The 11691-nt window shown below is 34.1% G+C and overlaps 1 protein-coding gene across 1 annotated transcript; it reads right to left on the bottom strand.

Annotated features, from left to right (window-relative positions):
• Positions 1 to 8287: 8287 nt before the first annotated feature.
• LOC131652301 (malate dehydrogenase, glyoxysomal) lies at positions 8288 to 11436 on the bottom strand. Its single transcript, XM_058922126.1, has 9 exons — positions 11167 to 11436; positions 10831 to 11052; positions 9852 to 10166; positions 9555 to 9644; positions 9363 to 9446; positions 9223 to 9258; positions 8887 to 8976; positions 8629 to 8723; positions 8288 to 8549 (listed from the first exon to the last, which is right to left on the bottom strand). The coding sequence occupies exons 1-9, from the start codon at positions 11236 to 11238 to the stop codon at positions 8477 to 8479; spliced, it is 1077 nt and encodes a 358-aa protein (XP_058778109.1). The 5' UTR covers positions 11239 to 11436; the 3' UTR covers positions 8288 to 8476.
• Positions 11437 to 11691: the final 255 nt, after the last annotated feature.

The following is an 11691-nucleotide window of genomic DNA, read 5'->3' as shown; positions in this document are numbered from 1 at the left end:
CTTTGAATATATATATTGGCTTTCATTTCAAGAAATAAGGTACCACTTTACTTTCCCTCCATTTTGTCCCAATTTGACTTTGTATGAGATCCAATAATCAATAGTTTCCACAATGTATCCAACGAAAGTAATAGTGGTCAAACATGAATGAAAAAGTCAACATGACTTGGTCAGTAAAAGTCAACCTTACATAGTTGACTTGTTAACCAAACGTCAACTCTTGGCATAAACGAGAGCATCTCATTTTCCTTTCTTTTACAAGTAAGCATGACAAACTCTGATCCAAGTGACTTATGGTATAAGACCCACATCTATATCTTGTGCCACCAGTAAGAGAACCCTAATTCACGATCTTTGAAGCAATGGCCTCCATTTGTATCATAGTTATCAAGAGTAAGAAAACCCTAATCCCGAGGAAGACCTTAGTTAGTCCATTTCCATTTATCTAATGAACCAATAGTATTCCTGATGAATGAATGCATGATTACCTAATGAATTATGAATTGATGAAGATATATGCAGGTGAATTAGAAATATAAGCCAAATAAAAATGAAGTTATGAGGGCAAATTTTGGAGTATGACTCCAGCAACAACATTTTTATATTTTAAAAATTAGCACTACATATCTCTCGATTTCTGTCAAAAATTAAGAGAAAAAAGATTTAAAAAAAAATACAAATTACATTGTTTACACAATAGTAAATTACATTGTTTACAAATATACATTTTTTAAAATTAAAATAAAAAGTTTCTTATTCTTGGAGAATAACAAATCCAGATTTTGACAAATCTGATTCATCATCGCTATTATTCTTGGAAAACAACAAATATAGAATTTGCTGCATACCCATTAGTTTTCAAGTTCAAAGGTTTTGCATGCATCTAATTTATGATATGACATAAAAAAAGTTAGATACATAATCTAAAATTCAATTTAAAAGATAAGGTATAATGTAAGAACACCAACCTTGGAGTTTTTTTCTGCACTTGCAATCCATTCCAGAGATACGTTCCAAGCTTTCATTATCAATGTTTTTATTATTTTCATGGCAAATGCTTTCATTATCAATGTTTGAGTTTCAAAAGACTGCGTATAAGATATATAGTGTTGGTGTTCACGTTCTTATTGGATGTAGATGGTTTCTTGTGCATTAATGTGCTGACAATATCTTGAACGTTGTTACTTTATGAATGTAGGACATAGATTTGTTGTTGGTTAACTGAGTAACTACACTCCTCGGTTCTCTAATAAAGCCGAGGGGAAATTTTATTTCTTTTCTAATTATAAAATAAAATAAGGACTTTCCCCGTGGTTTTATAAAAGAACCGAGGTAATATATTACCTACAAAAAATGGTGAATGGTAAAAATATTGAAAGTAACACATATTATTTCCCTTTTTAATTTGTTATCTTGCACCACTTTCTTTGTGTGTTGTGATATTCAAAGAAATAATTTGTATTGTGAAAAACAACATTACTTGCAATTTACAAAATGTTTATAAATAAATTTTTCAATGTCGTCAACCGATGAAAGTAATAAATTATGGGGTGTTTTCTTTGATTGACAACATAGGAAGGTTATTCCAAAATATAATAATGACCTTACAAGAGGTCAAAATAACAACAACACCATTATATGAAATAGATTGCAAGAGCATAAAAATTTCTTGTTCAAGGATGGTGTTAGAAGAACAACATATAACACAAAACCTTGAAGAATTTTTCTGTCTTTTAATCCATCCCAAAAAATGATGTGTGTGAGTTTGTAGTTTCTATAGATGAATTAGGTTTAGGGTAAAACTTAATTAACGAGTGCTTTTATAGTAAAATTCGATTATCTAACTCCTCGGTTTTTAAAGAAATTGAAAGAATAGATCATTTACTTAAATAAAAAGGCACCGCTTATAAATAATTAAAAATAATAGACTGCATATGTTGGGATTCGAAGCATATCTTGAATTAGTTTTCTATCGTTTATAATTAAAAATTGAGGAAAAATATGGTATTTAAAAAAAATTAAAACATGACGCATCCTGGAATTATACCTTGGTCTTTTGTTCGGTGAGGTGAAAGCTGTCATGAAATGTATTATTTTTAGTAGGGATTGAAATGATTCATTGTTGGAGCAGAGAGATTGACTTAATTGTTGAGTACATAATGTTATGTTAGGTCTTGTAGAATTCATGTCAAACTACTTTCCCAATATGATTTTCAGTTTATTTATATCATGTAAATGATTAACAGTAATCAACATATCATCAAAACACAATAATAAAATCTAAATTACCCTTGTTCTATTACATCTATGGCTCAGTAAAATTGAAGAGGAAGATGAGCCATAGGCAGAAAAATTGAATGTAAAAAAGATGCAAGAAAATTATGTATTCACCGTGCCAAAAAGGATTTAATATATATACATTTGAGTGGGCCCAGGGGCTAACACAATTAAGCCCAATCAAACTAACTAAGGTCTAAACAAGTTATTTATCTAATATCTTCGATAAGCTTGGAGGTAAATGGGATGGAGTCCAAGCTTAACAATGTTGGTATGGAAAGGTTTAACATCCAAGGGCTTTGTGAAGACATTAGCAAGATGTTGAGAGGAGGTGATGGAAGGAGATGAAATATTTGTTTTGCACTTTTTCTCGAGCTAAGTGGCAATATAAGTTTATATGTTTGGTTCTTTCATGGAAGGAGGAATTGGTAGCTATGTGTCTGGAGGAGGCGTTATCACAGTATAGTAATGCAGGTTGTTTGAAAGGGATCATCAGCTCTTTGAGGAGGGTGGTAAGCCATTGAAGTTCACAAACGTAGAAGACATAGAACTGTATTCTACTTCAATGGAACTTCTAGAAACGGTTAGTTGTTTCTTTGATTTCCAGGATATAAGAGAGTTTCCAAGCTATCTACAGAAGCCAATAATGTATTTTCGTGTTTTAGGGTAGGTTTCACATTCATAATCGGAGAAAGCCTTGACTTGCAGAGGTGACTTGCTGGGAAAGTAAAGTCCTTGTCCTGGAGATGCTTTGAGATAATAGAGGACCCTGAGTGCAACATTATAGTGTGTGTCAGTTAGATTACTCATATGTTCACTGAGTTGTTGTACAAAATAAGAGATATTTGGTCTGGTGTTAAGCAGATAAATAAGTTATCCAACCTACCTGCAATACTTGGTAGGATCTTGCAAAGAAATGCCATCGTTAGATTGGAGGCGTGTGTCACGAGCCATAGGAGTTCAGGCTGGTTTATAGCCAAGAAAACCAGTGTTGAAGAGCAAATCAAGTGTGTATTTACGCTGGCATATGTTTATACCAGAGTCGTTCCTTGCAACTTCAAGTCCTAAAAAATACTTCAATGGGCCAAGATCCTTGGTGCAAAAATGATGATGATGAATAACTTTTGTGTTATTGATAATATTGATATCATTGCCTGCAACTAGAAGATCATCAACATATATGAGGGTGCAAGTAAATGAATCAGAAGATTTTTTAATAAATAGGGCATGATCAGATGAGCATCGCTTGAAATTGTGTATGATAAGAACTGTAGATAGCTTCTCAAACCATTGTGTACTCGATTGTTTTAAACCATATATGGATTTGAGAAGCTTACCTACTTGATTTGGAGAAGTGGATTGTATACCCTGAGGTAATTTCATGTACACCTCTTCATCCAAATCGCCATGTAAAAAATCATTATGCACATCTAATTGATGTAAATATAAATTAATAGAGGACGCAAGTGCAAGAAATAACCTGACAGATGTGAGTTTTGCAACAGGTGAAAAAGTGTCAAAAAAATCAATACCTTGAGTTTGTTTGAAACCTTGAGCCACTAACCTTTCCTTGTGCCTTTCTATAGTACCTTCAGAGTTGAATTTGGTTTTAATACCCCCCTTACATCCTATGGCTTTCTTTCCAGGAAGGAGAGTGGTGAAAGACCATGTGTGGTTGTCTGTCAAGGCCTGAATTTCAGTTTACCTGCCCTTGACCCAATGAGGGTCATCACTGGCTTGTTGATATGAAATGGGATCACAAGCAATGGTGGTGGAAAATATAAAGGCATGATGTACATGGGAAATATGTTTATATTAAATATATTAGGAAATGCCATAAAAAGTATAGTTATGAGATGCGTGACATGTAAAATATTTTAGATAAGCAGAAGTATTTTTAATTCTAGTAGATGTTCTTGTGTTAGCCATATTAGGAGAATTGTTAATGGCATGAGGGGAATTGCCAAAGTCAAAATTTGGGGATGTGGCAGTTTGTTTGTCAGGCATTGTGTGAGGAGGAGTAGAGGGTGGTGTGGTGTGAGTGGTGGCAGGAGAGTGCATAATGTTAGGTGTGTTATTGTTGTTGGCATGGAAGTTTTTGAGTTGAGGGTAATCAAACAAAAGTGGATTAATGGATTCTTTTGTGGTAAGGAAAGTTGTAGCATTGGGTTGGGTAGGAGGGTGAGGTGTATAAGGGAATATGTGTTCATGGAAGACACGGTTCCTGGAGGTAAAATTTAACTAGTGTTAAGATTGAACAAAAGGTAGCCTTTGATTCCCATGGTGAATCCTAAGAATAAACATTTGGTACTTCTAGGATCTAGTTTGTCTCTTTGTCTAGTAAGGGTGAAGGCATATGCAAGACAACCAAAGGTTTTGAGGTTGTCATAAGAAGGAGGTGTTTTAAAGAGAAGCTCATATGGAATATGGTTTTGGATGGTAGGACTACACAATCTGTTAATTAAAAAGGTATCATGGCATAAAGAAAAAGACCAAAAACTTTTAGGCAAATTGGCATGAAACAAAAGGTACATAGTAACATTAAGTAAGTGTCTATGTTTTATGTTTTCTTTTTACAGTGGAGTTTTGTTGAGGTGTTTCAACACAATTCCTTTGATGTATAATACCTAGAGATGCATAATAAGAAGACATAATAAATTCATTAGCATTGTCAATTCTAATAACTTTGATTTTACAAGTAGATTGAGTTTGGCAATAAGTAATAAAGTTCTTAATATGTGATGTAGTGTTAGATTTGTTGGCCATAAGAAAGGTCCAAGTGTATCTAGAGAAGTCATATACAATAGTTATAAGGTATTGAAAACCATCCATATAAGCAATAAATATGGGTCCCCGTATGCACTAAGTTAAAACAATTGAGAGAAATAGAATTACTGTGATTAAAGGGAAGGTTACATTGTTTTGATAAGTGGCAAGTATTACAAGCAAAAAATTTGTGATGTTGTATAATAGGAAATGTTTGTGATATAGTATTTAAAACCTCATTAGAGGGATATCCTAAACGATGATGCCATAAGGAAGCATTTATAGGGTCAGGTGCCTTAATACTAGCAGTGTTACAACTATGGCAAGAGATGGATTTGTGCACAAGCAGTATATGAAGTATGTATAAGTTATTATGTTGAGTAACTTGGCCAATCATCCGCTTGTTAGACACATCCTTAATAAAACAGGATTTGCGTGAGAATGATATGCTATAGTTGGAGTTTTGACAAAGTTTAGAGATTGATATCAAGCTAAACTTAAAATCTGGTATGTAAATAACATTATGCAAATGCAGGGAAGGTTCAAGTATAATAGTGCCAGAGTAATGAGCAGTTAAACATGTTCCATTAGGGAGAACATAGGTGATCATAAATATATCAGAAAAACACTTTATATAAGGGAAAACATGATGTGATGCCCCAGAATCAAGTATCTGAGGGAAGTATTGTGAATAAGGTTACATGTGTTAATCATACCTGAGATTACTCATGTTTCAGAGTGTGGAGTTTTGTCAGTCTTAATGTTTGTTTGATCCTTCTTGGACTGCTGGAGGAAGAGCATTAAGTGTTGATAATCTTCCTTTGAAAGGACATTATCTCTGTCTTGAGTAGATTTGGGCTTGGATTCAGATGCGTTCTTGGATTTTTTGCTCCTATAGCTAGGAGGGACTCCATGCTTGAAGTTGAAATTATCCATAGTATGATTAGTTTTACTGTATTGCATGCAGAGCATGGAGCTTTTGGAGGTGGTTTTTCCTTTAGGGCAAGGATTGTTGTTATCGTTTGCATATAGAATCGATGGGTAGTTGTTGATGCTGAAGGAGGAATGATTTTTTGTTAAGAAATGAGGGAGTAAACATGGCTTATGTTGGGAAGTGGATCGAGAAGTAGAATTTGCGTATGAATGTTATGATAGTTATCATTCAGTCCCTTCAAGAAACACGTGACATACTCCACGTGTTTGAAGTTTCACATAACCTTACTCAAATCACAGGTACAGGGGTTAGGGCATTGCAAGATGGGGTTGGGCGTAAATCATCCAATTCATCCCAAAGAATCTTGAGGTCGGTGAAGTAAGTGGATAGGGATCTATCACCCTGTTGAATCGAATGAAGGTCATAGAGAAGATCTAAGAAATGAAAGTGATTACCTTTTGTGAATCGTTCTCGAAAATCTTCCCATAGATCAAATACAAAATCAAAGCATATGGTTCTCTGAATGATGTGTGGTGAAAGAGTAAGATTGATCCATGAAAGAACCATATTGTCTGCACGATCCCAAAGCTTGAAGTTCGAATCAAAGAACGCCAGTTTCATAAGAGTTTCATTGATAAAGGAGAGCTTGTTCTTGGATGTCAAGGCTCTGCGTATGGATTTGCTCCAATTGTGGTAGTTGTTGTCATCCAAAGGTGATGCGACAATGGTGGTGCTGGGGTTCTCACCAGGATGCAGGTAATAGGGATTTCTAGGGTTTAAGATTGGTTCGCTTTGATCGTTCTTTGGTGGATCGGGTTTCTTTGTGGGTGTTGATTTTTCATATTCACCATCGAAAGTCGTTAATGGATGATGGAAGGATGAGATTGAAATGGCCAGGAGGAAGAAACATGAGGTTCTATACTACTGATACCATATTATAGCTATGGCTCAGTCAAATTGAAGAGGAAGATGAGCCATAAGAAGGAAAAATTGAATGTAAAAAGAAGCAAAAAAAAATTATGTATTCATTGTGCCAAAAGGCTTTAATATAAATACATTGGAATGGGCCCAAGGGCTAATACAATTAAGCCCAATAAAACTAACTAAGGTCTAAACAAGTTATTTATCTAATATGTTCCGCCCACGAATTTGACCCCCTTTCACATATGGACAGTCACATTGAGTTCCTTCCTCTACACATTGTCTCCTTTAAGAATGAGAAAAAGTGTTTCAGTAATCACATCAAGACTGATAATGTCTTTTCTTCAGGTAAGAGTAGTCGCCAAGTGGTCATAAGAACCTAGTAGCGAGTAAAGCAAGATAGTTGTCTTATCTTCATCATTAATCTTCACTCCAAGTCTCACCAGATCAATGATTATGTTGTCGAAGACATTGACATGTTGTTGCAAACCAGATCCTTCCTACATCTTCAAATTGTATAATCGTTGCTTCGCGAACAATTTGTTCATTAACGTCTTTAACATATATTGAATCTCATATTTTTCAAACCTCCTTCGGTGTCGTTAGGTCCAGGATATGATACATCACCTTGTCTACAACCCATAGGTGAATCAATCTTGCAACCTTCTCCATCTCTTTAAAACCGATATCCTCCATGTCGTTCGATTTTTCTCACGCAGCGCCTTCTATAAACTTTTCTAAGCCAACAAATCTTTAACCCTCGTTTACCATTATCTAAAATTACATGTCCCATCAAACCTTATTACTTTGAAATTCACACTAGGATTAATCGTCATTTGATATCAATTGTTAGAACAACAATTAATATAGATGATTAAAGATAAACGAAAGTATAAACAATAAACACAATTGATCTTTATTAACACTGTTCGGCCAATTCTACAACTGTAGAGCAACTATACTTTCCTTTATTTTTATATTATGAATTCATAAGGATTTCAAAGTTACAAATCATATATAACACCATAGTTCTATTTATCTAAACTTTAATCCTCAATTTCCCTCGACAAACAATTATATCTATCCATTATATGATAATATGAGTTATACCCAATAATCCATAATAATCTCAACAATATGAGTCATACTCAACACTTATTTAATTTAATACTATGATTGACTATTAAACATTGTTGATACTAACTTATATTTTTTTCAACTATTCTCTTCCTGTGTGTTGATGGATTCTTAATAGTTTCTAGTACATTTACAACTTTAAATATGTTGAAAGAAGGAGTTGCAATACTTGTAAAAATGAAGAAAAAATTGATACATGTGTTTATGCTTGAATATTTCTGTTAATCAAAGCTCAAATGGACACGCTTATACTTCACAAATTTAAAAAATTAAATATCTATACCATCAAAAAATTAAAACAAAGATCTATGGATTTAATTTAAACACACACTTTTATTGTAATAAGAATGATTATTACTACCACATAACTAATTTGAAAATTTTGATCTCACAACTGACAGGGCTCAATTCCACCACTTATTTTCAGGATATGCTATCAACTCATTTTCTGATGAAAGAAATGCCCTTCTCCACGCTTGTTGCTAACTCTTTCTTTGCCTTTTCCAAACTCGCCCTATCGAGATATAAACAGATGTAAGTTTAAGCTTCAGTTAGGAAATTTGTTAGTTCAAAGAACAACTGTTACTGCATACCTCTCATAATCACTTAAGGGACCTAGAGGAAGAAATTCCTCAACTCCGTCACGGCCAAGTCGTACTTTTGATGCAAAGAATGGAAGCTCAGTCACCTATAATAACAGATTTTATTAGTCTTTAGGAAAAAAAATACTTATTTGAACTTCGACTTTGAGGAGAAAACCCTACAACATACAATACATTCTGTTAAAATTATGATAGGGAAGAGGATTTAAGATAATCTTAATGGAAAACAGGTTTTTTTTTTATTCCTACCTGTGAATCAACATATGCACATTGAATGATTCCGGCCTCTCCTTTCAATGCACGAAGACATGCATCTGCAAATTTAACAGCAGCGTATGCCTGAAATTTATGCATAGCATTGTTAAGAAGTCGTGAAAGTTATGCAGACAACAAAACAAAAATGAAATTTCAGAAAAAAGAAGCAACTAAGAAATTATCTTAGACCATCCAACTATACGTGGATGACCGAGATTAACTTTCTTAAATATTAGCACGGCCATTTATGATTGTATTGTATGGCCAAGATTAGTTCTTTTTATGAGAATATGCTCTCATTTCCCTATCTATACAAAATAAAATACTAACCATTGATAGTGTCGCAGACCCAGCTCCAGCTTTGGCCTATAGAGAATTACAACATTATGCAAATTAAAATTCCAATGAATAAATAATCCATAGCAATGATGAAATCATATATAGCACAATTCCTTTTGTGTAATTTTTACCTCAACAACTTCGGTACCACCATTTTGTATGCGATCTGTCAAGTACTCAATTTCCTTTGTGGTGAAAGAGGAAGGTGGTTTAACCTGAAATATCAGTGACAATGTTAGGTAAGATTTTAGAGTATTACAGTTTGAAGTATTTAAAATGAAACATGGTAGAAAATAAAAATTAGAAATAGTTGTAGTGAACACCTGAGAAAGAAGAGGTAAAATTGTGACTCCGGCATGTCCTCCCACAACCGGAACATCCACATCCCTTGGATCAAGACCCATAACTTCAGCCTGCATTTTAAGCGCGACAGGGAAAATAATGAAGTAACTTCACTTATTAAGTAATAAGAATAGCCGGTAAGCTGAAAGTCTGAAACAAAAAGGAATTTGGCCTTGGAGATTTGATCAATAAAGTTGAGAAAGTCACTTCATTGTCCTAATTATGCTGTAAGTGTGACTATAAAAAGCTGGACATAGTAATTAGTAGAAAATACATACCACAAACGTATTGGCTCTAACCACATCAAGCATTGTAACTCCCAAAAGTCTCTTGGGATCATAAGTACCGGCTCTTTTGAAAACTTCAGCCGCAATAGGGACAGTGGAATTAACGGGATTGCTTATTAAATTGACAATAGCCTTGGGACATCGCTTTGCAATTGCTTCACAAAGTGTTTTAACAATCCCAGCATTTATATTGAAGAGATCGTCTCTAGTCATTCCAGGTTTACGGGGAACACCAGCAGGAATGATTACCAAATCCATACCTGTAAGTGCATCCTCAAGCTGATTTTGCCCCAAAAATCCTCGAACCTATACATCAAAACCTTCTCAGTCATGTTAACATAAAAAACAACTTAATTTTACAAACCTAGACCTTTTCTATGATTAGACGTGAATTTCAGATTTAGAACACGTTTTGATTGACTTATTTGAGTTTATCTACTGCCATAAGCACTTGTGTAACTGTTTGGGAGAGCTTATGAAAACAACTCATAACATGTCTATAAGTGTTTTCAACTTATTTTTAGAAGCTCTCTAGAATAGCATATGAAAACAACTAATAGCATATATAAAATGATCAGACATGCATTTCGGATTTAGAGCATATTTGGATAGACTTATTTTAGTTTATCTATCAGATGACACAAGCACTTGTGAGGCTATTTTGAATAGCTTATGGAAACAACTTATTCTATATGAATTATCAACTTAATCATAAGCTCTCCATATTAGTTTATCAAAACTTGCAATAACTTATATGAAAACAATTTTCCCTCTACTTTATCTTCTGTTACATACAACATATACTTAAGAACTTATAATATGTGTATATGCCTATGAAGTACGAACCCTGGAAACACGACCTTGACACCAATATATTGACACTGGTAATAATTTTAAAAAATGAATAAATTTAATGTAATCACAAGTGTCGGTATCAGTTTTGAAAGAAGAAAGAGAGTTAGGAACATACAACAGCAGAAGTGTCCATGTGACTGATATCAGAAGTAACACCAGGGGTATTAACAACATCATAGAGATGCAGAACAGAAACTAAAGGATTCATCTTCATCAACATAGAAAGAGGCTGTCCTATTCCACCAGCAGCACCCAAAATTGCAACTTTGAATCCAGGTGATCCACCTTTGGCACGGCAATGGAAACTCGACAAAGGGGAAGAACCGTGTTCACTCATCTGTTCGGATAACACAATACACATTCATAATACATGATGAATCTAACAGTGATGATATTGATCCAATTGGTTGTGTAATGCAATTATGCAATGAAAGAGATGGTGAAAACGAACCGTGAGATTGGGAGGGTTGAGGTGGCCGGCGATTCTCGCGATTCGTTCACCTGCGTCGGAATTTGGTTCCATGATTTCGTAGATTTCGGTTGCTGTTGTTGACGTGATTCTCGATCTTTTGTTGTTGTTGTTGTTGAGTGCGTAAGAAACTTGCCTAGAATTTTGATTTGATCTTTGATCGGTGTTGGGTGTCTTGCACGTGTTAAATTGCTTCTTCTACTTCAAAGGAATTCCTCTCCTCGGTCCAAAAATAAATGTGACATTTAGAAGAAAAAAAAATGTGTTTCAAAATATTACTCCCTCTTTCCCATTTATATTACGGATACAATTTTATATTTAATCTTCCAATTGTACCCTCTAATAAATTTTTTTAATTTATTGTTTTTTCATTTAATAATAATATTATTTCGAATACACCAATAGTTAATCAGGATAATTAAATAAAGTCACCATTCACTCTCTTTCATTTATTACTGTTTCTTAATCTGTGTGAGGTGAGTCAATTATGAATATACTAATTTTCTT

This window comes from Vicia villosa, linkage group LG2, assembly GCF_029867415.1.
Source record: "Vicia villosa cultivar HV-30 ecotype Madison, WI linkage group LG2, Vvil1.0, whole genome shotgun sequence".
NCBI classification, from domain to species: Eukaryota; Viridiplantae; Streptophyta; class Magnoliopsida; order Fabales; family Fabaceae; genus Vicia; species Vicia villosa.
This window is presented reverse-complemented; position numbering and strand designations above follow the sequence as displayed.

What these genes read in the sequence shown, in the direction of transcription:
- LOC131652301 (XM_058922126.1), bottom strand. Translation starts at nt 11,238, where the DNA reads ATGGAACCAAATTCCGACGCAGGTGAACGAATCGCGAGAATCGCCGGC. An exon ending in TCAACCCTCCCAATCTCACG is followed by an intron (nt 11,053 to 11,166) that starts GTTCGTTTTCAC and finishes TTATCCGAACAG; the next exon opens with ATGAGTGAACACGGTTCTTC. An exon ending in CCCTTAAGTGATTATGAGAG is followed by an intron (nt 8,550 to 8,628) that starts GTATGCAGTAAC and finishes ATATCTCGATAG; the next exon opens with GGCGAGTTTGGAAAAGGCAA.